At 49.9% G+C, this 26,269-nt stretch overlaps 1 protein-coding gene across 2 annotated transcripts in view; it reads right to left on the bottom strand.

The window, feature by feature from the left end:
• Positions 1–26,269, bottom strand: part of ITGAE (integrin subunit alpha E) — a 68,790-nt gene that overhangs the window by 13,474 nt on the left and 29,047 nt on the right. For both annotated transcript variants that reach the window (XM_054689742.1, XM_054689743.1), the window contains 19 exons: positions 26,057–26,236; positions 25,550–25,665; positions 24,825–24,976; positions 23,893–24,046; positions 23,157–23,307; positions 22,629–22,696; positions 21,527–21,662; positions 20,865–21,001; positions 20,439–20,576; positions 19,496–19,720; positions 18,302–18,432; positions 16,575–16,705; positions 13,898–14,052; positions 12,262–12,390; positions 9,734–9,807; positions 4,939–5,071; positions 2,699–2,797; positions 1,267–1,346; positions 380–457 (listed from right to left, as the gene is read on the bottom strand). In XM_054689742.1, coding sequence (XP_054545717.1) covers positions 380–457; positions 1,267–1,346; positions 2,699–2,797; positions 4,939–5,071; positions 9,734–9,807; positions 12,262–12,390; positions 13,898–14,052; positions 16,575–16,705; positions 18,302–18,432; positions 19,496–19,720; positions 20,439–20,576; positions 20,865–21,001; positions 21,527–21,662; positions 22,629–22,696; positions 23,157–23,307; positions 23,893–24,046; positions 24,825–24,976; positions 25,550–25,665; positions 26,057–26,236 — 2,467 coding nt within the window. The remainder of the gene's footprint in view (positions 1–379; positions 458–1,266; positions 1,347–2,698; positions 2,798–4,938; positions 5,072–9,733; positions 9,808–12,261; positions 12,391–13,897; positions 14,053–16,574; positions 16,706–18,301; positions 18,433–19,495; positions 19,721–20,438; positions 20,577–20,864; positions 21,002–21,526; positions 21,663–22,628; positions 22,697–23,156; positions 23,308–23,892; positions 24,047–24,824; positions 24,977–25,549; positions 25,666–26,056; positions 26,237–26,269) is intronic.

The following is a 26,269-nucleotide window of genomic DNA, read 5'->3' on the forward strand; positions in this document are numbered from 1 at the left end:
TCCCTTAAGAGGAATTAAAACTCAAAATAGAAAGTGGTGGCAGAGCAACTGGGATGAGGTGAGCTATTTGAATTCTGTATACTTTGGCAAGTTTTGTGTCTATTCCTCAGTGACTTTACTTTTTCCTCACCTCTCAATCCCACAACCCCTCCCTTCCCTCCTTAGCATCATGTCAGTTCCCTTTTGTGGCAAGACCAGTTCATACTGTTCTGATGATACTAGGACCCAACTGTTAGTGGCCTGGATATCAGTGGGCACCTGGGTTCTAAGCAGCCTCCTCAGAGAAAGGCTATGCTCACCTCCACCCTGACCACAGTTCCATCCACAAGAGAGAACGCTGAAGCTATCCTGCAGGTGTTGGCCCCTTTATCATACTTACTTGGGAAGAACTGCAGTGAAGCCATGCTTGAATTTAAGGCTGTGGGTCATTATAGCCAAAGACTTGTTTTCATTGGAACTAAAAAATGAGAGTGTCAGTTCACAGCACACCTGCTTTGTACATATGGCTGCTTCTGAACCTTGGCTTCCCAGGGTCACTGGCAGTCAGAGACTGGGGGAGGGGGTATATGAAATGGGGGTCAACTGTGTGGCAATGAACAAAATTTAAACTTAGGTGATCATATTGGAATATGTACAGATAGCGAATTATAATGTCAACTACCTGAAACAAACCAAAGTTAATAAGAAATCATGAACTCTTGGAGATAAGCAATTAGAATACAGAAGAATCACTAGGGGAACACACTTGGAGAAACAGTGATTTTAAAAGGGTTTCTCACTACTGACGTTTTGAGCCAGATAACTCAGTCATATATTGTATGACATTTAGCAACTGCCCACTAGATGCCAATAGCAGCCTCCCCCAGGTCATAGCAATTTTTAAAATATGTCTCTAGGCACTGTCGCTAGGGAGAGCAAAATCACCCCTTTTTGAGAACTTTCCCATCATGGTTACCTCCCCTGTCCCCCAAACATACATAAAGGTTTTGCAGATGACAGAGCTTTCTGAAGTTAAAAGGACCAGAATTAGAATCCCAGCCGCAGGCTCGTTCTACCAGACTATACCACAGTTCCACTTTGTGTGTCAATAAAGGACCCTCTTAGATATCATTGATAACAGGAAGGGAAAGCAAAACACTGCAGGGGTACAGGTGCTATCTGTGGGCTCACTGAAGTTCCCACCTTCCTGGGCATTGAGGGAGACCGTTTTCCTCAGGCGCATGGAAAGAGTTCTTCCTCGGCGCCCTGTGACACAGCACTACTTACTTGGTGACTGTCACAGTGATGTTGGCTGTCCCTTTTGAGAAGGCTTTCTCCTCTAGCTGCCACGCTACTGAAATGTTTGCCTGTCGTTAAAAAAAAAAAAGTCACTGACCCTTTGTTCAGTTTCCCAATGTTCCACCTATAAGTGATACCATCCAATATTTCTCTTTTTCCTTCTGACTTACTTCGCTTAGATTATCCCCTCCAGGTCAGGAAAAAGACAACACTCTAAGCTGACCATAGATCTGAGACATACAGCAGGAGAGGGGGAGGGAGAGAGGTCAAAACGGGAGGGCAGAGCACAAGGGACTGTGGTGATGGGTAACATGTGCTGCAGAGGTGGGAGAACTACGGGGACTGCATGTGAGGGGAGAAATCAAATATTGTACAAAAATGAACAATGATCGTAAGAAAATACACATTTTTTTAAAAAGTCACTGATTCTTCTACCACTTGCAGTTCTGCTTCCTACTGCAGCTGTTACAGGGCAGCCCCGATATAAAACGGGTTGCCTGACTGTGGGTCCCAACCCGCGCGCTTAAAGGGGACTTACTAATGCTACACTGCAGGCACACGCAAAAGGCTGATAAAAGGTTTACTTACAAGGGAAGGGGGAATGGGGAAATGAATAACTCAGGGAGAAAAAGAGGGAGATAAGTGTGTAAATGCGTCCTACCCCTGAAAGTGGTTCCGCTGACCTGGAATCCCAATGACCCGCCAAGCTGGCGAAACACCGAGCACGCTGGTGGCCAAGAGAGTGACCCCCGGCCACATGGCCAGTTAAATACTCAAAACAGAGAACATAGTTGCTTAACTTCACCCTCAGGTCCTCACAACCTTCCCTTTGGTGATCATGGGATTTGTAGTTCCCAGTGTCTTGATGGAGTGGGGTTGGAGTCCACATAGCCTGTATGGAGTTCGCTCAGGACATCCTTTCCCCCTAACACTACTTCTTAACTGCTTCCTACTATGAAACAGACTGGGAAACACCATTCATAATCCTCACATTTTTGTAGCACAGCCTACTTCCGCATCCCTTATTCCATGTGAGCCTCACCAGGTCCATACAGAGGAAGCAGGGTGGAGGAGGTCACCTTTTTATGATGGAGGAAACCAGAGGTTTCCTGATGCACCGAGATCATCCTTGCCAGGTCAGGGACTCCCCTCGGGACTAATGAGGGATGTGCCTTCCACACTACCCCCAACTCACTCTGCTGTGCTGGGGTGAGCCAGCAGTTTGGCGAGAGAGCCGTATCCCCCACCCCACCACTCCCTCCTTTCAGAGCAAACTTGGCAGTTTTGAGCAGGGTTAGGGATTGACTGTAGAGTGAAAGGAAGAGTCGAAACTACAACCAGAAGACTCCAATGTGCCTGGGATGTAGAAGACACCAACCCCTGGGTAGTGAGAAAAGTTAGCCAGTCAAAACAGACTCACAGATGACTTCTTGAATATGGGGTGAGAAATCTTGCAGTTCATGACCAAGTCGGAAGCAGCTGGCTTCGGGTCAGTGCACTGAATGTCTGAAGAAGGAGTCTGTGAACACAGAAGACACTATTCTTAAAAGGGGAGAGGAGCAGTTTCCTCATACCAATTAAACATTCACTGATTTTATTCACATGCCAGGTACCCTGCCAGGAGCTGGGACACTCATCAGCCTCGACCCCTGTCTTCCTCATGAGCTGGGCAAGAGGGATCGTAGTAGATAGCTGAGGGATTTAAATCCATGCCTAAAATGTCTGTGAAAGCAGGGCAGTGAGAAGCTTCAGAGAAAGAGATCAATTCTAACTGGGATGAGTCTGTAAAGTCTTCCTGGGAAGGAGACTGAGCCTGCACTTGGGCCCATGCAAATGTAGCGCCCACGATGGGGAGAAGCCAGCACTGCCTGCAGCCCTTCACACCCGCGCTTCCTTGCCCCCACTGAATATGGAAAATGATCTAAGTGGCTGTTTTTTTCATTCTTCCAAGGATGGTACCTCACTCTTTCCACTGGAGATGGCTATGGGGTCATCTCATGCTTTTTATACAATGTATGCTGTCCTAGCCCAGATCATCAAGGCCACCAGCGAGAAACCTGTAGTTTGACAAAGGTGGGATTATTAACTCCTTGCAATGAGGAAACCCACACCATAGTGTATCTCACCAAACAAAGGGAGAGTTACTAGCATTCTGGGGAAGGGTGGAGTCCAGTGAAATGGAAATGAAGCAGTATTTTGAGAGGCTCAAAGCAAAGCAGACCCATGTGTAAAGGGGCCAGTTAATATCAGGTCTGCACTGAGGTGAGGACACAGGGGCCCATTCCTTGGAAACTGCTAAGACAGATGTGGAAGCTGTGTCTGGAAATCTTCATCTGAAGCTCTGTGCTTCAGAGGGAATTGAGGCAGCTTCACTTCAAATGACTTAGACTCTCTGGCAAGAGTGAGAGGGTTTCATAAGTAGGGGTTTAACTTTAAGCAGTGAAGTCTCTGTTGGACTGTGATTTCAGAACAAAATCTGTGTCGTCACACTGTTACAGGGCAACCCAGATATAAAACAGGTTGCCTGACTGTGGGTCCTCACCCACGCGCTTAAAAGGGACTTATTAATACTCAACTGCAGGCACATAAAAAAGGTTAATAAAAGGTTTATTTACAAGGGAAATGAGGAAATGTACAACTCAGGGAGAAAAGAGGGAAATAAAGTCTTAAATGCGTCCTACCCTTTCCGCTGCCCTAGAATCCCAATGGCACTCTGAGAGCTGGCCGTGAGCCACGAGCCGTGAAGCCAAGAGGAGAGAGACCCCAAGGCCCACGTGTCTGCTTTTATACCAAACCTGACTGCTTAACTCCACCCTCAGGTCCAGCAACCTTCCCTTGGGTGGTAATGGAATTTGTCTTTCCCAGTGTCTTCATGGCTTTGGTCTAAAGTGGGGGTGGAGTCCACAAAGCCTGTATGAAATTAACTCAAGAGATCCTTTCCCCCTATCAACACCTTTAGCTGCCGGGGCCCTTGAGAGAAATACTGATTCATAGTAACTTGCAACTAACTGCCTTTGTGTCTGTGATCCCAGCTGATAAATGGCAGGGCTGATTTTTATTGTCCCAGCCCAAGCTAATTTATTAAAGATGATCTGTCTCTTGGAATTTTGGCTGAGAAAGACTGTAGGCAGGGAGGTGGCGATTCTGCAGCCAAGTGGTCCCATGGAAGGTCGCCAAGGCAGAAAGTAGTGTGGCTGGGCCCATGGCATGCAGTTGGACTGTTGGGGATTCGTCTAGTTAATGATTATTGATTAGATGGACAAGCATGGTGCTGGTGGCAGGGAAGTCCATTGGGAGGAAGTCTTAAAGAATCAGGCAGGAGAAGAGAGAAAGGCAGGGGTGGCATGCTTTCAAAACTGCCATCAGAGGGCCTCCCCTGGTGGCGCAGCAGTTGAGCGCTGGGCTGCGAAGCTGCCCACAGCCTCTGCAGCACCAGTTCAATCACCGGCCACCAGCGAGGGTCCCACATGGCGTGCAGACCTCTCCTGCCGTGCCCGCTGCTTCACTCGGCAGTGTATTTCATCAGTCTGCCTGTTCTGTTTCCCGCTCTGGCTCTGGTAAATTCTCTCACCCTCCAGCGCTTCTGACTGTACCCAGTGCTTTTTATATAAATAAATAAATAAATCTTTTTTAAAAAAAAAAAACTGCCATCACAGTTACCTTTTGTATCCTTTTGAAGTGTAAGTTTCTGGGGTAATTTAAAGTCATGCTTGTCATGTAGGAATCTTCCCCATAGTTAACTAGGCTGACGTTCATGACCAGGTCCTGTTCTGTTCCTACCACCAAGTTCTCCCTGCACAGGTAGGAAACAGACACGTTACCAATTAATTTAATCTGTAAAAACCACAATGCAATACAACAGCACATTCTTAGATCGACTATATAAATCATTCATCTAGCCTAGATTGTCTTCCCTCAACTAAGTAAATACCCTGACTGCCACATTCACCTCAACTCCTGTGGGAGATGATAATAATTGCGACCATTTATTTGGTGCTTACTATGTGCCAGGGATTGTGCTAAGTGCTTCTCCTACTCAATTAACCCTCATAATAACTCTATAGAATAGAATATTTACTCTCCATTTCCTGGAGAAGGAAACAGGAGCCAAGAGAGGCTAACTTATTTGCGGTCTTGTGGTTTCAAAAGGGAGTTGGGAAAATTAGATCTAATTCCTCTTTGTACCACCAATTTACTGTGGCCCTAGGCAAGGTGCTTCATTACCCAAATTCATCCATTTCACATATATCTGCAGAGTGCCTTCTCTGTGCCAGATACCCTCTTTAACACTGGAGACTGGCCGTGCATGAGACACTGTCCCTGCCCCTTCCCTGGCCTTTGCTTTCTGGCCCACAAAATCACTCAGGCCCTTCTCCCTTCAGTGCGCTGTGAAGCCCCACAGCACAGAACCACTCCGAGCGATTGAGATCGACAGGCAAAAATTACAGAGGACAGGCCTCCCCCGTGGTGCAGCGGTTGAGCGCTGGGTTGCGAAGCTGCTCGCGGCCTCTGCAGCGCCAGTTCGATCCCTGGCTGCCAGGCGAGGGACCCGCATGGTGCGCAGACCTCTCCTGCTGCGCCCGCTGCTCCCCTCAGCAGTGTACTTCATCAGTCTGCCTGCTCTGCTCTCCCCTCTGGCTCTGGTGAATTCTCTCACCCTCCTGTGCTTCTGACTGTACCCAGTGCTTGTATAAATAAATAAATCTTTAAAAAAAAAAAATTACAGAGGACACTTCCTAACCAACTGAAGTGTTCAAAGATGAAACATGCAGCTCTGGTAAGTAATACTATGTGCTTTGTTATTTTGTTATCATAGCTGAGAAGAGGATAGAAGGATTACAGGGAGAGAAGGCAGAGCTACAGCCCGCTGTGGAAATCCATCTGAGAGGTGACACGTGCCAGAAATAGGACAGTCGTAGTGGGGCTGGAGAGAAGGGACAGAAACCAGAGATGGTCAGGCCTTACTTGCCAGCAGAGTAAAAAAAGAGTGGAGCCAAAACCAGAGAGTGGAACAGACGAAGAGTTCAGTTTGGGCTGTGATGCAAGGCGCCTGTACCACAGCAAGTAGAGAGGTTGAAAGGTCGGTTGCGTGTATGTAGGGGAAGTTAAAATTGTCAGGATTTTCCGCCCTCCCTCAATTAGCATTAATGATGGAGCCCTGCGGTCCTACACGTGTGCCTGATGGCGGACACCTGGATAGGGTGTGGGCATGCATAGGTGGGCACACCTGGGCTGAGAGACTGGGCATATAAGGGCAGCATCATGGGGACGCCAGTAGCAGTAGCAAGGGCAGCAGAAGCAGCAGAGAAGAGCTGGTGAGAGAATGCTAGAAGCCCGGAAAGAATGAAGACTCACGGGGCAAGGAGGCCTGCTAGCCTCCTGGCCCCCCAGCCCCGCTGCCTGCCGTGTATGTGGTTGCCACACTACAAATGATGTAAAAACTCAATAAAAGCCTGAAAAAGCCTCCAAGGGCTCCAGGACTCTCCTTTACCCATCTGCCCAGATCATAGAGATCCTGCTCTGTGCCTTGCTGGCACTACAGTATACTATTCAAAGTCCAAGAAAGAGATCACTGGCATATTCTTAACTGGGGATTAGGAGCAATTTCAGAGGACCCGGGATGCAAACTCTTATGAGGCACATGTGATTGTCCAGAGAGAAGGGTCTGCAATTTCCTTTGATTCTTTTTATATCTGTGTCTAAAAAGGTCAAAAACCACTAAGACTAGTGCACTAGAATTAAGCTCAGTGGTGACTTTGAAACAAGACTGCTGTGTACACTAGGGGGTGATGGAGGGCCAGCTGTGCCCATTTCACAAGAAGTTGGCTAGGAGGGCAGTTCTTGGCTGTAATTAATTTCCTGTTGGAAACAGCTGTGTCTGCTTGTTAGGCTGGATTCCAAAGCACTTAAAGGTCTTGAATTGGATCCTCAGTGATTGAGATGGGCAGCGCTAAGCCGTCCACAGTTGAAACACAAGTCCTGCAAATGTCTGCGAGAGGGCTTACCAGGACTTGGAGAACAGCGTTCTTCCTCACAGATGCCAATGCTGGCCCACTAGCCAGCAGTACCAGGTTGTACACACAACGCTGGTGGCCAAGGAGGGCATTTTTTTAATTATATTTTTTATTCTATACATTTTTTACATCATTCTTCATTTTTATACAATGTATGCTTTCTCATCTCAGTTATAGCCCCATGAAATTCCCACCACCCATTCACCCGTGAACCATCACCATAGTCCCTTGTGCTCTTCCCACCCCTGTTTTGATCTTAGTCCCTTCTCCCCACCTGCAGAATGTCTCTGGTTTATAGTTGCTTGTTGATTTTGATTTTCACTGCATTATAATTACTTCCCCCCCATCCTTTATTTGGATCCTCCACATTCCTCCTATAAGTGAAATCATCTGGTATTTTCTTTTTCTTTCTGGCTTATTTCACTGAGCATGATCCCTTCCAGCTCCATTTTGTTGCTGCAAATGGCATGAGTTTATCTTTTTTGATTGCTGAGTAATATTCCATTGTGTATATATATCACATCTTCTTGATCCAGTCATCTATTTTTGGACATTTCGGTTGTTTCCATAGCTTACCTATTGTAAATAGTGCTGCTGTAAACATAGGGGTGCAGGTGTTCTTTGGAATTAATGTTTTTGTGTCCTTTGGGTAGATACCCAGGAGTGGAATTGCTGGATCATACGGAAGATCCATTTTTAGCAGTTTGAGGAACCTCCACACAGCTTTCCATAATAGTTGGACCAGTTTACATTCCCACCAAAGGGAGGTCATTTTAAGGCCATCATATATCCAAACCAAACTGATACAGTCTGTTCTTCCCCATTGTTCCAAATGCTTCCCAGGTTCAGTTCTGGGCACCTCCGTCATTCTAGAATTCAGTGTGGTCTGACAAACGCTTGCTGTCAGATTTCACTAGCCTCATGTGTGTATTCAGCACTTGAAGTCCACCTCGTGCAACTGGGGGACTAAAATGTTAGTTTTAGTTCATTTAAATTCAAATAGGCAAATGCTACTAGTGCCTCAGTATTGAACAGCACAGTCCTAGATACTCGGGCTAAAACTTGGAAAGCTTTAGTGAATTAGTCAGGCTTTTTGTGCCACTAGCCTCTGTGGCTATCATCTGTAGCCTTGACTGTGCTAATGCAGAAGGCGGTAGGTGGTGTAAACACCTGGAACATGGGTGTGGGCATGCGAAAGTGTGCACACCCGAGCCTACAGGCCAGGGAAATAAGGGCAGCGTCACTCAGAGCAGAGGACAAGTGACTACAGAAGAGGTGAGACCACGAGAGAATGCCAGAGAGAGCTGTCTGCCTCCCAGCCCCCAGCCCCCTGCCTGGCCCTTGCCTGCCTCCTTGCATGCCAGCCTCGCTGCCACAAGTGCCTGTGTACCTGGTTCCCTGAGAGAGCATTAAGGCCTGAAAAATCCATTGAGGGCTCCAGGACTCTTTTAATCCATCTGTTTGAATCGATATTGAACCTGCCCCGTGGTTGCTTGCACAACTTCTTAGGCCCCTCTCTTTCTCTCACTCCCCTCATCCAACCTGTTATTAAATCTGGTGGAATATAAGTTCCAAGTAGAACCAACTGCACTGCTGCCACCCTGACCCAGGTTGCCACCACCACTCACCTGAGTGACAACTCCTTCCCATCGCCTTGCTGCACCTTTGTCCCTACAGACTATTCGCAACACTTAAGCATGACCTTGTCAAAGAGCAAGATCATGTCATTGCTCTGGCTTCCCAGCTCACAGTAAAAGCCCTGACGGAAGGCCAGCTGATCTGGCCCCTTCTCCCCACATGCCCCCTCACCTCCACCTCCACCTCCAGGCCATCTTCGCCACCTGCCAGACAGGCCCCCATCTCAGGCTTCCTTCAGAAACCTACATGATTCATTCCTCCACCTCCTCCCGTGTGTACCAAATGTCACCTCAGAAAACCTCTCTCTGACCCCTCAGTTTAAAACTGCACTCCCTTCCACCTTCCCTGCCTTATTTTTCTTCATAGTACATCCTCACTGACAGGACTTTATTATCTTCTGCCCCTAAAAGCACCAGGGCAGAGATTCACTGGATTGCTTGGCACAGTGTGGATACTCCATAAATAGTTGAAGAATTCATTAAGTAATATGACTGGGAAGGAAATCAAGGAAAGATTACCTCCCCCTGAGGTAGTCCTAGCAGCAGAAAACCCTGGGTTATGAAAATAACATTGTTGTGGATATCGAGGGGCCTGGGTTCAAGTCTACCAAATGACCACCGTGACCCCAACAGGCCCTCAACTGTTGAGTCCCTAATAAGACGGTAAACCAAAAACTCTTTGTGGGTCATTAGGGGAAGAGGGAGGAAGTGAGAGGTCAATTGTGGTGGGGGATGTGGGGGGTCCCCAGGTATGTCTTCAGGAGGAAGTTAATGGCTGAAACGCTAATGAGTGGACCCACTCACTTAGAGATGGTGGAGGTCAACTGCAAGTCAGCGATGCAGAAGAGCTTATCCCTGCAGTCCTTCTCATAGGGCAGCTGCAACCAGACAGAGAGGGGCAGGGTCAGCCAGACGGTCCACCCCACCAGCCTTGCTTCATGATCATCCCCTGAGAACACGCCTGTCCCTTCCTGCTGACTCCGAGAAGGGCAGCTACAGGGAGCGAGAGGATGGCAGGAGGAGGCTGTGTCCCCACGGCCAAGAGAGCTGTGCTGGTGACAGTCCTTGATCTGTCCTGTGAAGACAGGGGGGTAGGGGTGTGCTTGGTCCTCTGACATAGGCATACCACACAGGTTAGGCCTCTGGCCAAGGTGAAAACATGCAGTGGCCTTCATGGAAAGGTGGGAACGCCAAGCTTTCACATCATGTGAATTAAGTGGCAATATTTACAACCTGGAACATTTTGAGAGGAAAGCTTATGTAAAGGAAACCTTCCTTAGCTCAGCCAAGAGAGGCAAGAGCAGCACAAACACCAGCGAGAGATACCCAACCAAATATGTCAAGGGCCCGTCTTGCGGGGCCTCTATCCCCATGGCTAGGCTTTTTGGGGGAGCTAAATAGTCCCCTTACAATCTTGCCTAATACTAACACACTAATTCTTTTTTTTTTTTATTTGCTTTTTCTAACAAACTAATTCAGTAGTCACATGGGGCCCAAAAGACTCAGTCAAGGTTCAAAGCTATTTGAACAAATTTTCTAAAGGAATTGGATCTACTTTTATTATGAAGGAAATAGCCAGCTCTTAAGTGGGGAGTCTCTGTGTTGCTCTACCCAGCAGCCAGTGATTTCCTCGGCAACTTTTTGCACGGACTGTTACCATGACCTGGATCTAGAATGGGAACCCAGAACTAGAAAGAAAACCTACTTCCCGGAGAGGAGAGATGCAGTTTGCAGAAATGAGAGCTTGGGACTCTGTCTGGGTCAACCGTTTAGGGAAGACATTTTTAGTTTTGTTTTTAATATAACTAAGTAAGCTGCTTTCTTTCACCCAACCCCAATAAAAGAGGGCTAAAACCACCCTAAGTTCCCAGCTAGACCTCATTCTCACAAGACTTCTACACCTAACCTAAAAACAGAACATTGCTCCTCACCCATTTTATTAACATGCTCATACAAGAGAGTCTCCTTGTGTTTTTAGGAAATATATACTAAGTGCTGAGGGGTAATGTGTCTGTAATTTACTCCCAAATATTTCAAAAATATGAATGTGTGTAAAATGGTATGGATTATGTATATTAAAAATGAGCTATATATGAGAGAGAATAATAAAGCAAATGTGATCAAACGTTAAAATATTAGCATCTGGGGAATCTGGATAAAGAATGCCCAGTTCTTTGGACTATTTTTATAACTTTTTAGTAAGAAAGTAGAATATAAGTATGGCTAGTTAGCTCAGTTGGTTAGGTTATGATGTTTATTAATAAAACAGAATATATGTAATTAGTGATAACCTACTTACTGACAAACTGTCATTACTTTATTCCTTCCAACCTTTTGTGAACCATCTAATTTGCCATACCGCAATTATTTTAATTCTTTATGAAATAAATATACTATTATAAAAATTTAGAGTAAAATCTCTTGCCACACATAGGGAACCTGATTCTCCCTCTACCTGGGCAGGTGAGCGTGGAAACAGTCACAGACCATGTTGCTCTCATTTCTATGTACTATTTGTGACTGATACTGATAGTGACCAAAGCTGAAGCTAAAGATTTATGTAATTTAACTGATTTAGAGAAATTTTGTAAAAATATTAGACAGTCATGAGTGTCCTATCATTGCTTGGAAAAAGTATTTATGTTGCCTGAAGCTTTTCCATGCCAGCAGGAACTAATTTTGGCTTTTTATTTTTGGAGACTCAGTTCATTCCAACTGACTATAATTATAATTACTTTTTAAGGCTCAAGTCACTTCTTTGACCCTTTCATTAAATGAAGACTGACAGAATACCCTAAGGGCCGGGCCTGGGTGGGAACAAAATCACCTTAAAGGTCACAGAATTGGGAAATCTGACTGTTTTCTCCCTGAGCTATGAGAAAAGATTCCTGTGACATTCCCTGCCTGTTAGGGTACGGGCTTGGCAGGCCAGATATTCAGCCTGAAGGCCCTGGCAGGCAGGGGCACCAAAGGGCACCCTCTCTCAGCACTGGCAGGTTGGCTCCGGTCCAGTTCCCACACAAGACCCTGCCATGCCGTCATCAGAGACCCTCGCCAAGCCAGGCAACATAGTGTAGGCTTCATTAAATGTGCAGCAGGCACTTTTTGGGAACATAAAGGAACTAGCTTTGGGAGTAGTTTGGAGACCTGGGGACGGGCCAATGAAACCCTGGGAAACAAAGGGCAGGTCCAGAACTCAGTTTCCCCATTGTACAGTGACGTGCCCAGTGCTCTGAAGCCCTCCCAACTCTAACATTCTTTGAAGCTAGGGAGCAGGTACTTGCGGGGGATGACTCCCAGAAGGGTCTGGTCCTAGCTGCGGACAGAGTCACCTGGAAGACGGCAAAGGGCTCCGCGTAGTGGTCCAGGACAGGCTGAGGCTGGTCCGCCAGGCCCTCGGGAGTGTGCAGTTGGTAGCTGACCTTGACGCTGATATTGGAGAAGCAGTCCTCCTCACAGAGCTGACAGGCGTGGGGAAGAGAAGAGTACTTTTAACACTGATAGAGTCACAAGAACTAAACCATGAAAGTGGTGAGCTAAATCATGAAAGTGGTGAGCCAGAAGCTCTAATTATCTTTCAAATAAGCTAAGCCAAAGGGAAACTTCCTCCAACCAAGCTGTGAGAGCACTGGGAGACTCTCCTTGATCTGCTGTAGCCTCAGGCCTCATAACTCTTTCTGGTTCCAACCCCAATCACATCGTGTCCAAAGCTCCAGGTCCTGTTGGGCCCTGAGTACCAACAAACACACATTTCATGTCTCTAGGCACCTTTGTCTGAAGGAAATTTTTTTTTTTGACATGGGTTAATTATTTAGTACAGATAATTAATTATCCAAACCACCGACTATGTCACAGATGCTATGGGTCAGGAATTCTGGAGCTGGATAGTTCTTTATTTTTAAGATTTATTTTTATATATTTATGCATACAAGAACTAGGGGTGCAGGCCAGAGATGCAGGGGGGAGTGGGTGTGTGTGAGAGGATTCACCAGAGACAGTGGGGAGCAGAACAGGCAAATCTACTGAAATATACTGCTGAGGGGAGCAGTGCGCGAGACAGGAGAGGTCTGCTGCACCATATGTGTTAGCTCCCTGGCTGGGGATCGAACTCAGGCTGCAGTGGCTGGCGATAGTTTGATAGTGCTGAGACTTTAACCCCTGTACCCCCTGGGAGGCCCCAAGGTTCTGACTCAAGGTCTCATGAGATTGAAGTCAAGTGCTAGTCAGGTTGCAGCTGTGTGGAAGCTCGTTTGTAAGGGAGCTCACTCAGAGGCCGGGCAAGTCAGTGTTCTCGGAAGGCCTCAGTTTCTCCTCACATGGGTCTCTCCAACGGACTGCTTGAGTGTCCTCACAATATGGTGGCTAGCTCTCCTCGGAGTGAGTGCTCTGGTTACCCATCTTAGGAGGGCTCTGGGTTTATCAGGCAAAAAGGTTGGAGTAAATCTTTGAAAATGATAACTTTTGGGCCTCCCCAGTGGTGTAGCGGTTGAGCGCTAGGCTGCAAAGCTGCCTGCAGCTGGTTCAATCCCTGGCCACCAGCAAGGGTCCCACATGGCGCACAGACCTCTCCTACTGCGCCCGCTGCTCCCCTCAGCAGTGTTTTTTGTCAGTCTGCCTGTTCTGCTCTCTGCTCTGGCTCTGGTGAATTCTCTCACCCTCCCATGCTTCTGACTGTATCCAGTGCTTGTATAAATAAATAAATCTTAAAAAAAAAAAAAGAAAATGATAACTTTTGTCTTGCTATTTCTACTTTCTCTCAACCACTTTTTCTGTTGATTCATATAAGGGCCTGGAGCCCCACCATTATCAAGCATTTCTTTATGCCCAGCTTCTAGGAAGTACAGAGTGTTCCATATCAGTAGATCTCTTTAGTTTGGGTTTCCGATAAAATTAACTCCAGGTATGGAGCCGTCCTTGCATGCCCCTCAAATCTTTTCTCAACAACACAGAACCTCTGACTCTTCTTACATCTGCCTCTGTGGGAATGAGCTGGAAGGACTGACAAAAACTGCTCCAACTGCTGAGGTAGCTCTGACCGGTTCTCTTGTCTGAAGACTGCCACCTCTTCCTCTGCTTTGCCACGTCCACGTCCAATGTGAAGGTCAGAAATGTCTCTCTGAGCCCTGGAGATGGAGAACAGACCTTCCCGATGAGGCTGGGATGGGCAACCCCCAGACAGAGGGGTCCCCCACCTGCCTGAGGTTCCTTACAAGTCGCTCCTGAATGGTGTCCCTGGAACTGGACTCCTGAGTTTCTCTGTCATTTCAAAGGTACTTTTCTCAGGGTGTCCTGGCACTTGGCTAGAGTCCTTTAGTACACCACCCCCCAAACTGGAACAGCACGCTCCCTGGGGCTGACTCACCCTTCTCTGAAAGAAAGGAAGGCTCAAGAAGGAGGTTGGGAAGAGGAAGAAGAAGAATAGAAGGAATGGAGAGAGAAGCCATGGAGTAAAACCAGAGGATCATAGATCTGGAAGCACCTTGTAAATTACTTGGGTCCCTTATGTACAGAAAAGAAACCAGGGGGCCTCCCTGGTGGCGCAAGGGGTTAAGCACCGCATTATGAAGCCATCTGCAGCCTCTGCAGCATGAGTTTGATCCCCGGCCGGCCAGGGAGAAACCCACATGGCAAGACAGACCTCTCCTGTCTCGCCCGCTGCTCCCCTCAGCAGTGTACTTCATTCTGTCTGCCCTCATTCTGTTCCCCACTCTGTTTCTGGTGAATCCTCTCACCCCCACATCTCTAGCCTGTATCCCAGCTCTTGTATGCATGAATAAATAAATCTTTTTTAAAAGATTTATTTTAAATCTTTATTTAAATCTTTATTTCTTTTAAGGATTTGTTATTAAATCTTTTTTTAAAAAATTTATTTATTTATGCATACAAGAACTGGGGTACAGGCTAGAGGTACAGGGGTAAGAGGATTCACCAGAGACAGAGTGGGGAGCAGAACAGGCAGATGGACTGAAATACACTGCTGAGGGGAGCAGCAGGCAAGACAGAGATCTGCTGCGCCATGTGGGTTGCTCCCTGGCCGGATATCGAACTCGTGCTGCGGAGGCTGCGGATTGCCTCATAGGTTGCGGCTTAACCCCTTGCACCACCAGGGAGGCCCGAATAAATAAATCTTTAAAAAAAGAAAGAAAGAAAAAAAAAAAAGCAACCACAGGGCCCGGAGAGTGAAAGCCACCTGTCCAGTGTCACACAGCCGCTCAGCGGCTGCTAGTCAGGATCTAGGCCTGATCTTTCAGTCCGTCCCTGGAACTGACAGGCCTGGCATGTTCTACCTCCAGATTTGATTAATGTGGACAGGCCCACAACCTGGGAGAGTGCTTTCTGACCTGTGGGAGCAGAGAGAGGTACTCCGATTGTTACCAAGATTAAACTTTGGGGGCCATCTCTGAAGGGAAACTCTTGATTAGCAGTGAATGCCTGGGCTGTGAAAACCATGCCCACCCTCCGCCTTCTGGAAACATGTCTTCCATTCCATGACAGGCAATGGGCCAGAAGGGGAGGCCAGGCCTCAGCAGACTACCTAATCCCTCTGGGGTCAGGGAGACACAGAGAGGAGGTGCAAACATGTGACATCCATAGGCGCCCATCCGAGGAAGGGTGGGCAGGGAGGTGAAGCTAGAAAAGACAGAGCAGCAGAAGGAGAAACAGGAGATGGAAGAAGAGGGAGGCTGGAGCCGGCACATGGAGTAGAGAGGCAAAGAAACCACACTTGTTCTCGGCCTTGGGTTCGCACCAGTGACGGACACGGGGCATGGAAAGAGACATTTGAAACAGACGCAGGTGAGAGACCGTGGGGAGATCGACACTAGCAGGCTTTATCTTGACTTGGATTTTGATTTTGCTCTTTTCCTTCCAGACTTACCTGGCCCCTTCTGCCCCTTTCCTATGGGTCCCGCCAGAAGGTGCCTTATACCTGTGGCAAGTTTTCAGGTCTCAGCAGCCCTGCTTTGGGCCAACCCTGTGTGGCTGGGCATTTACCCACAAGGGGATGGGTAACTTTGGATGTTTCTTGGGGAAACTATTTTAACTACTTTCCTTTCTCTTCTCTGTATGGCACACTAATTTTCTCTCTGTTGCTGACTACTTATATTAAAGCTCCTTCTTTTCTATTGAAGGTCTTAGGCACTAGAATATGCTTTGTCTTGATGCGTCGGATGGCAGATCCCATTTAGAGCGTGCAGGTGTGTGGTCCAGGGTGTCCCTCACTCTATCCTATAACAGAGGGAAGAGGAGAAGATGAAAATCAGGGAGAGGGAAGAAGGGCACTTCTCAGGAGCCCCCACATGTGCACAGCAGCACAGTAGAGAGAGGTGGAGAAATGGCTGCCTTTTTTGGAGTCTTCTTTCAGAAACTCAACCCTTTAACCCTGAGGTACAGATCCAATGTCCCTCTTCCCAGCAGAGTCCGATGAACCCTCTTAGGGTACGGACTCAACAGCAGATCACTGTTTTCTGGGATGGTTCACATAAAACAGATCCTAATGTCAAAGGAGCCAAGCTCTCATAGGACTTTAGGCACAAGGGCCTCCTGACACTCCTGGCTCCCTCTCTTTTCTTGCCCCTAGTGAGGCCAACAAGGAACAACCACAACATGGGGGGTGGGGGGTGGTGTCTGTTAGACTGACTGTTACCTGACTTGGCAGCCGGGGTCGCAGAGCTGACTTCAAAACACAAAGTCACACTCACGCTGCTGTTGAAGCCAATGGGCAGTGCCTCGGGGGTGAAGTTCATGGTTGGCCTCACAAGAACCACAGGTCTTGAGCTAAACAAGACAGCAAAAAGACCATGAGAGTGACCGGAGGATGCTGGGTCAGTGCTTGACTGATTTACTCATTCAATGAACGTTTTTTTTTTTTTAAAGATTTATTTTATTTATACAAGAACCAGTGTACAGAACAGATGTGTGGGAGGGTGAGAGGATTCACCAGAGACAGAGCGGGGAACAGAACAGGCAGACTGATGAAATACACTGCTGAGGAGAGCAGCGGGTGAGACAGGAGAGGTCTGCCGCACCATGTGGGACCCTCGCCAGCCAGCCGGGATTGAACCAGCGCTGCAGAGGCTGTGGACAGCTTCACAGTGCAGCGCTCAACCACCTGTGCCACCAGGGAGGCCCCTCAGTCAATGAATCTTTATTGAACATCTTTCAAAGGGCAAGTACTGTTCTGAGTCCTCAGGACACATCAGGGAAAGAGACAAGTCCTTGCTCTATTGGAAAACAGACAACAATCAAACATGAAGCAATAGGAAAATACTATGTACTGGGAGAGTGCTGTGATAAAAATGCTGTGATAAAAATAAATTAATATAAGGTAACAAGGACCAAGGGTTACTTAAGATAACCTCGCTGATAAGGAGCCATTTAAGTTGAGACCCTTTAACAAGAAAGAGCCGGTTATGAGAAGATCTGGGTGAACTGCATTCCTGGAAGAAAGCACAGGAGGTCCATTTGGTCTGTGGTAGGAAGGAGCTCGGTTTGCTTGAAGAACACAAAGGTCAGCAAGATCGTTGCACAATTAGTGAGAGAGAGGGTAGCAACAAGAGATGAGGGCCAGGCCATGGAGAGGGCAGGCCATGAGGAGGAATTTGAGTTTTCCTTTAAGTGGGAAACCCATGGAGGGGTTTCAGGCCGCAGAAGGAAGAAGAGAAGGGGGCATGGCCACAAGGATGAGGGCCATGGCAGCCACCCAGGCCAGAGATCACAGGGGTCCATGGTAGGAAACACTTTGGAGGCAGAGGCAACAAAACGTGCTGATGTGGGGAGGGCAAAGGAAGAAAAAAGAAGAACCAAGGATGATGCCTGTGTTTTTTTTTCTAACAAACAGCACCACTTGCTGAGCTGGGAAGCTGGGAGTGACAGGTTGAGGGGAGCAAGGGGTGAGTGTTAAGAAGTGAGGGGTGGGTGGTAAGGTCCGTTTTTAGACATGTTAACTTTGCGGTGCTTGTGAGTGTTACATCAATAGCCAGGTGTGCACCTTAATGGAGAACACGGTGTAGACAGGTGCTCCACCAGCTTATTTATAGCTGTGGACTTGAACATTCATGTGGGGAATGAACACAGAAGCTCTGAAATGCATAAGCATAGTAGCCGCCCAGCACTGCGCTGAGTATTCTGCATGTATTCTCGCAATGATTCCTCATAACGCTGAGGGAGGCACTACTATTATTCCCACTGATGGATGAAAAAATTTGGACTCAGAATTTAATAGCTATCCAAGGGTATACCAGTAAGTGAAAGCTGAGGTCAAACCCAAATGGGCATTTACTCCCTCCCATCAGTGCCTGGGGCTGCGGTGGATCACTCAGTCCAGGGCCACTGGGTGGCCGGGCACGGCCAGAGGGCAGAGCAGACCCCTACCGGAGCACAACTGCCTGGCCCAGAGTCCCCACGGTGATGTCAACAAGACCGTCGCCGGTGATGTCTAAGCCCCCGTCCAGGGACACACCGAAGTGATGGAGTCCTGGGGCCACCTTTGAGGCGGGGATCCTCTGTGTGGGAGAAACACAAGACACCAGAGAAGAAAAGGGGAGTCCTTTCAGTTTTGTTCAAATCAACAGCTCAGCCATGGTCCCCACCCTAAGGAGTCCTCCATTTAGGAGCCACCTCAAAAGAGAAGGGCAAAGTTTCCCAGGGGAGTGGTGTTTGAATGGAGCCTCGTAGGGGAAGGCGTGCAGGCTTGATAGGTGAGAGTGAGGGAAGCAGGTTGGGGGGGCGGCAGTTGAAGGAACAGCCAGGGGCCAATGCCGGGGGGCTAGAAGGAGGATGAGGAACAAGGTCTGATGTGGGGCTGGGTGCAGAGGGCAGGTGTGTCTGAGCAGAATTACACTTTAGCGACACTACTGATGACGCTAAGTAGAAGATGGGGAGCTGAGGCAGGGTGGGAATGCAGGGGCAGGCGTGGGGAATCACAAGGGAAGCTGGGCCAGGGGTGATGGGGATGGAGGAGAGGAATTGACTATTGATAGAATGATCAGAACAAGACGGCTGGAAGGCTGTGCCAGGTGTCTGGGGCTATCCCGGGTTCTGCTGAAAGTGAAGGGGTGGGGGCCCAGAGGAGCAGCCGTCTGGGAGGAAGAGGATGCTTTCTATCAGAGAGCAGAGTGAGATGCCTGGGGCCATCCAGGTGAGCCTCTCAGGAGGCAGCTGGGTATGGGGCAGAACCTATAGTTGCAGGCAGGTGAAAGTGCCCATGAAGTTATTGGCACTGGAGCCGTGGGGCAGGACAGGTAGGGTGTGGAGGGGATGGGGATGGGAGTCAGGAGCCAGAGAAGGGGCAGAGAAGAAGGACCGGCCTTGGTCAGGCGCGCGGTCAGGAATGCCAGCAAGGGAGGGACATTAGGTCAGGGTAGGCCAGAGATATGGCCACAACCTCTCCCTCCACCTGAAGGGTCCAGGTGAGACTCTGGCCTGGAAACTCCCATAGCCTGTGTGACTTCTCTCCCTCATTGGGCACTCCTAACCCCTCCCCAGCATTTAGAACTGGGGCTCAGGTCATTACACCTGGGGAGTCAGAGCCCCAAAGTAGAAGCAAGAGAGAGCCCTACAGGTCACCTGCGGGGTACTGGAGGCGAGGCCACTCCGGCGTCCATTGTAGATGTACACACTGCCAAAGCTGGTGTCGTCTTCTGCTCCAAAGCCTTCCATGGGGGCCCCGATGGCCACATCTGTGAGCTTATCCTGATTGATATCCCCCACTGTCGCCATGGCAAAGCCAAATCGGGCACTAGCGAACCCAGGGTGCCCACTCAGCGTGTATGCCAAGGAGAAGGAACCATCCTGTAAAGCAAATGGACAGATCAGCTCTTGAGCTGGGGGTGCCAGCTGGCCTGTTGCCACCCAGGAGGTATGTTCACTGGACTGGTTGGTTCTCACTCTCCAGCAGGGAGTCTGAGACTTGGAAAAGGCATCTCAAGGTCACACTGTGAGCCCGTGGTAAAGCTGGAGTCTCCTGCCTTGTAGTTCAGGACCCAAAACCTGCTTCACCTCTGACCCGTGTTCTCATCAGCATTGTACATACTGGGTTAGCGCTCGGTACACTGCGACGGGTGGGGAGAGGTCTGTGCGCCATGCGGGTGTTCTGCAGAGGCTGCGGGCAGCTTTGCAACCCAGCACTCAACCGCTGCGCCACCAGGGAGGCCCCCGTGTTCTCATCTTGGCTCTCCCATGCACTTCCAAGATAAACTTGAGCAAGTCTCAACATCGCTGAGCCTCAGCTTCCTCATCGGGAAAATGGATCTGTAAAAATCTGTCAACTGGGCAACATCCCAGTTACTGCAGGAAACAAATAAGGCTGCAGACAACATGTGCTTCCTTGGCTGTGCAGCTGTGCAGTGTGCTATCATCATCAATGTGAGAGGGTGGAGTGAGGACAATGAGAAAGTGGAGGGAGGGAGTGGACAGCTGCCCCCCGCTTGCACCACGCACCCTGAGCACCTCCCCAGCACGGGAAGTAGCCTCAGTCCCAACAAGCTGGCAAAGATGGAGATTCTCCCACCTTATTCAGACGATACACATAGACTCTGCCTTCCTCTCCGTGAATGTGGTAAAATGGAGCCGCTACCAGCAAGAAGTCCGTGGTCCCATCCATGTCGACGTCCACAGGGCAGAGCTCAGAGCCAAAATAGGACCCCATCTACAGCCCAGGAGAGACTCAGCTCACAGGCAGTGCTGGGGATCCCCCGCCCCCACCCCTCAGCAAAGCTAGGCCCCTGCTCCTGGAATGCCATATTTGGGCCTCCCAGAGAGCTCAGGAGACTGGAGGGGGAAAGGCAGCTGGTCACCAGACCGCAGAGGGACTCAACCACTCTGCCCAGGCTAGTTCCCACACCACAGTGTGCCCCAGAGTCGTGCCTTTCCCTCTGGAACCCCCAAAATCTTCAATAGTAATAATGCAGGCTCGGGGTCCTTCCCCAGCAGGCACCTGCTCTCCTTCCAGCACTGGTACAAAGTTGGTCTCTTTGTCCTGGAGCTCAAACACAGCCCCGTGCTGCTTGTGTCGAGGAGCACCCGCCACATAGGAGACGCTGCCGGCCTTGTACAGCACCGCCAAGTCATAGCCTGGGGGGAATAGGAGTTCCACTAGGCCAATCTCTGGCCCATCTTCCCAGCCAGGCTTCAAAGTGGCCTGGGCAGGGGCGCAAATTAGGAGAGACTCTTGCGTTCTTTTTCAAATCAGCATCAATGAGTACCGCACCCCCCATTGTCGGCAGTCTCACACATGTGCCCCAGCACAGATGCGATATACCTTGCCAGACATAAGGCTTCACTCCAAATACATACTCAGTTCACACACATCACCACCCACACTCATCATGAATGCTGGATATAAGAACCGGGGTGAAGGGTCACCCTGCTATTAGCAAAGGCAAAGGCTCTGCCTCCCTAGGCTGCTGCCCAGGACCATTCCCCCTCTTCCAGGATAGAGCAGACCCTATTTTCACCCAGGAGGCCCTAATTCTCAGCCTTGGGATTCCTAACCATCCCCCATGCTTCAGTCTGTGTGACATTCCCCCCACCCGACCCCCAAGAAGCACAGGGCAGCTAAACATGCAGCCCATGTCCCCGTCTTGGCCCTGCCCTCACCTAGGTAGCTGTAAGGCGCAGTCTTGGCCACTGCCGCCGTCTGATTCAGGAAGTGGCCCTTCTGGCTGTGCAAGTCGTAGAGGATCACACCCCCTGACCAGTCAAAGGCTCCCACGGCGCCCAGCATCACCTTCCTCTGCAGAGAAGGATGGAGGCTCTCTGAGCAGGAGGACTGGGGGCCAGCGACTGTGGCCAGAGGCCCTATCGCCGACCAGCCCAGTGAGCCTTGTTGGGGAGAGAGGGGTGTTCGGTGGCCCCTGACTGCCAGAGGTGCCAGAGGAAAGCAAGATGGCAAATGCTGGGTATCTGCCTGGAAACCTGAGCATCTGCCAGGGCGGCTTTCTCCAGCACCAATCCCGGTGGAGCAGAAAGCCAATCAGGCCCACAGGTTGAGCATTTTAAAAAGCACAACAACCTCCTCTGGGCCTCCCCGGTGGCGCAGCGGTTGAGCTCTGGGCTGCAAAGCTGCCCGCAGCCTCTGCAGTGCCGGTTCAATCCCCGGCCGCCGGGCAAGGGTCCCACATGGCGCGCAGACCTCTCCTGCCATACCCGCTGCTCCCCTCAGCAGTGCATTTCGTCAGTCTGCCTGTTCTGTTCCCCGCTCTGGCTTTAGTGAATTCTCTCACCCTCCCACGCTTCTGACTGTACCCAGTGCTTGTATAAATAAATAAATAAACCTTAAAAAAAAAAAAAAAAACCTCCTCCGCCTGACACACAGGCCCACCTGTGATGAGCAAAGGTGTCAACAGTGCATCACCGGGCTCAGGGCAGAGTCCTCACATGCACATCCCTCCCCGAGGGGACAGAGCCCCCACTGGGGAGAAGCACATAGCATGGGCAGCCTGCCCAGGCCAGAGCCCCTGTTACTAGTCAGTCCTCAGCACCAGAACAAAACCACCTCCAGTCATTTTTCTGTCTATCTCAAAGGTGCAGGTAAGGGCGAGCAAGCAGAAATGGTTCCCTTGATCCTAACGTAGCTCCTTCCCAGGCATCGCCACCATTGGCAGAACCCTTCCTGGAAGCCAGGCGTCCCTAAGTCCCTGGATGTTGCTGGGGTCCTTCCCTCCGGCGAACCTGCCTGGTGCTGAATGAGGCCACATACCTCACTCAGGATCTGGGCGCTAAAGCCAACCTGTGCCAGTTGGTAGTGGAGGGCATCTCCGACGGTGCCTAGAAGTCAAGAAGGCAATGAGACACATGTATGGGTGAGGTGTGGGGAGCAACCAACCTGGGAAGTTGCCCAGGGGCCTCGCCCTGTTGGGCTTAATGGGACAAGCACCAGGCTGAGAGAAGACACCGGATCCTGCCTTAGCAACATAGTGCAGTGGCTAGGAGCTCACGCCCTGATTCTGGGCCTCGCTTTCCTCATCTGTGAGCTCCTAGGAGCAGAACTACTCCCCGTCATGCTTAGTTCTCCAGCATGAGCTCCATTCATCAGGGCTTCGTGAAACTTGGGGGGAGTGAGGAGGACTGGGGGTACTGTTGCCTCTCTAGAGATGGAAGAGCTGAGGCTGAGAGGGGTAACAGTAGTTGCCCAGAGTGCACATGGAGAGAGGACAGAGGTAGGACTCAGGCCTTCTGCCAAATGCTGAGGGGGCTCCACAGAGTGGCCAGGACCAGGAGCCCTCACCTTCCGTACGAATGATGTTCTGTTGCAGTTTGCCCAGCAGCCCATCCAGTGCCTTGTAGTTGTTCACCTTGAAGGCGTGGGTGTCACTGGGATGTGAGGCGATCAGATTCAGTGTCTCGGCAGGCTTAGTCTTGTTAAATGCTTCCCCCACCTGCACAGAGGCCCCAGGTCAGTGAGTCAGTACCGGCTGGTTCCCAAGTCTGGAGAGCTCTCCAGCCCCAGGGAGAAAGCAGAGAACCCTTCTGCCTGGTCTTCAGGCCCCTCCATTCCCTGTTCCCCATTCTCACACACACACACTCTGGGCCCCAGCTTTACCAATCTACAGGTGTTTGCCTGAGCACTGCAGGGCCTTCTCGCACCTGCATATCTTGCTCCCTCTGCCTGCAGTGCCCCAGGGGAACTACGCCTGTCTGTCCTCCAGGGCACAGATCAGCACCAGCTCCTCCAGGAACCTACCCTGATGTTTCCTGTGGGTGCCCAGGAGTCAGTCCACTGTCCTCCCCCTCTCTGCTGGGCAAGAAGCTGTGACCATATAGGGAAATGAGCCCTGGGTGGGAAAACTCAGTGGGGAGTGGGTGGGGTACTAGATGGGGACTGGGAGGGGAGAAGCTGGTGAGTGTTTGTGAATAGAACAGGGTTAGAATAACTGCTTACAGAAGCCCCTGTCAGGAACCCCAGTTCCTTCCCACCCCAAACTGTATAGGGTCAGGCAGTGCCTCCAACCCCGGGCTCTTACCCCAATGGCAAATCGCTCAACACCTTCCATCTGTGGGGAGTTGATGACAGTTGTGAGGTTGATGGTGTCCTGGAAAATGTCTCCATCAGTGAGCACCACCATGACCTTAGATGCCTTCTTTTTAGAGCCACGGCTCGGTGTGAAGATGTTGTCTCTAGTAGGGGAAAGTAAGTGAGGAGAGAACTTCACCAGAGGGACAGCTGAGCTCTGGGGAGACTTCATTCACTGACATGATAGAATTGGAGGATTAAGGTGCCTTCCAAGGAAACAAAGGCCCAAAGATGGGTGGTGATGTCCCCTCTGGCACACAGTGGGGCCAGGTGCTTTTTCCCCTCACCTGAACCCAATACAAAGTGCTGGGCACACAACTCTCCATGTGTGTGCTTGTGTGTGTGTGTGTGTGTGTGTGTGTGTGTGTAGAAATAATGATGGAATTAGCAATGGTAATATTTACTTAAGTGCTAACACTTGTAAGCACTGTATATATTTTAATTTATATATGAACATATACATATATTTTTAAATTTCATAATTAATTTAACCATTTAACCCTCACAAAATTCTCTAAGGCAAGTACCATTATTTTGTCATTTTACAAGTGAGGAAAGGGCAGGGCAGAGAGCTGGGCAGCTTGCCCAGGGTCTCCCCAGTACAAACCAGAGCTGGGAGGTAAGCCCAAACCCAGGCTATCTGGCTACTGAGGCCCTTCCCAGAGACCTGTGCCCTAATGCTGCTCCCAGGAGTCTTTGGGAAAATTTGTGGAGGACTGTCCAAGGGTGTCATCTATCACCGAAGGCTCAGTCAAGAGACCTCACATCCCTTGTCAGCCAAGGAAGAGCTGGATCCCTGACCTCTCTTTACAGAGTGTCTGGGCAGGGTCACGAGTCAGCACCAGTATGTGCCCGAGTAATTCCTGCAGCCCTGACACTCACAGGACGTGCTTCATGGCGGAGGCAGTCTTGGTAACCTTCCCCACTTGAGTGATGTTCTGGACTTTGTTGAGGGTGGCCATCACATCCTGGCTCTCCAGAAGGTCAAATTCGGTCTGGATCACCTCCCCATACTGCACCAGGGCAAAGCTGCACTGGAGGGGAGGGGCAGAGATGGGAAGGAAGTTGGCAGGGTCACCATGCCCAAGGTCACCCCTGCCCCTTGGGTCCCCTCCCTTCTTCCTCCCAAAGCAATGGAAAAAGTTTGGGAAATCCCTAAGCAAACAGGGATGGAGGAAAGTGTGATAGTAATGGCTCCCAGAATCATTGGTTTCTTCCTGAATCCACGTCCCTGTGGAGTCCCCCTCTGACTACAGGATTAGCCAGTGAGACATCAGCAAATAGGATACAATTAGAAATCTAAAGCATGCTTGCATGCATTGGTCTTGCCCTCTTGGAATACTGTAGCCATGGGAAGGTCTGGCCTTCTGGAGACACAGTCCAGACCAGGGAGGCCATTGTAAGCCACCCAGTCCGAGTCAAGCAGCCAGATGCCTACAGCTGCAAGAATAACTCCAGGCAAGTCCAGCAGAAGAACCTCTCAGCTGAGCCCAGCCCAAATAGCAGATTCACAGAACTGGGAGCAAATAAACAGTTGTTCTGAGGCAGTTCGTTACCCAGCAGCAGACCATGGTAGACCATTTTAGTCTAGCCATTGGGAAGTCTACCTCAAAGCACTTCTCAGAGTATTTCCTCATCATGTCGGAGATGAAGTCTTTGGCTCTCTGGAAGTCTTCGGGCTCAATGCTTCCTGAGCCATCCAGGACGATGGCGATTTCTGTGCCTGGCCAAGACAGGAAGCAGATGAGAGTGGGCATGGAATTGGGAGCGGGAGTAAGAGCAGCAGTCCTGTGTGCAGAGCTCCTGCCAAGACTCAGCTCAGGGTTCCGAAGGCACCTTTTGGGAGGAAATCAGTGACTCTCCCAGGGTGAAGCCTTTGTCTTGGACCCAGAGTGAGCCAGACCTGCTCAGGCTTTGTTCACTGCATGAGACCCTCCCATGGCTCCAGACCTCACTTCCCCATCTGTGAGATGAGGGAGGAAGAGCTAAGACTGGCAGAAGCCAGCCACTGCTCCCCATCTCCCAATCCTGGGCACACCCTACCCCTGGAGGTCACCAGCCTAGGGGTCAGTGCTGATAGCCTCTGGGAACACTCCAGATCTGCCTCTTCTCACCAGCTTCCTCGTCCTCGCCTTCCTCGTCGTCGCCTTCCTCATCCTCGCCTTCCTCATCCTCGCCTTCCTCCTCCTCAGCCTTCGGAGTCTGGTGCCACCTGGCTGGATACTCTCCGCTGCTTCTTTTCTCCCTGGAGCCGTCTCCAGAATCCAAAGGTGCATTGGGACTCAGGACATTTTCTTTAATACAGACAGAAAAACTCAGAGTCACCT

Source organism: Talpa occidentalis, unplaced genomic scaffold (assembly GCF_014898055.3).
Source record: "Talpa occidentalis isolate TD23 unplaced genomic scaffold, MPIMG_talOcc4v2.1 talOcc4.7, whole genome shotgun sequence".
In the NCBI taxonomy this organism is placed as follows: Eukaryota; Metazoa; Chordata; class Mammalia; order Eulipotyphla; family Talpidae; genus Talpa; species Talpa occidentalis.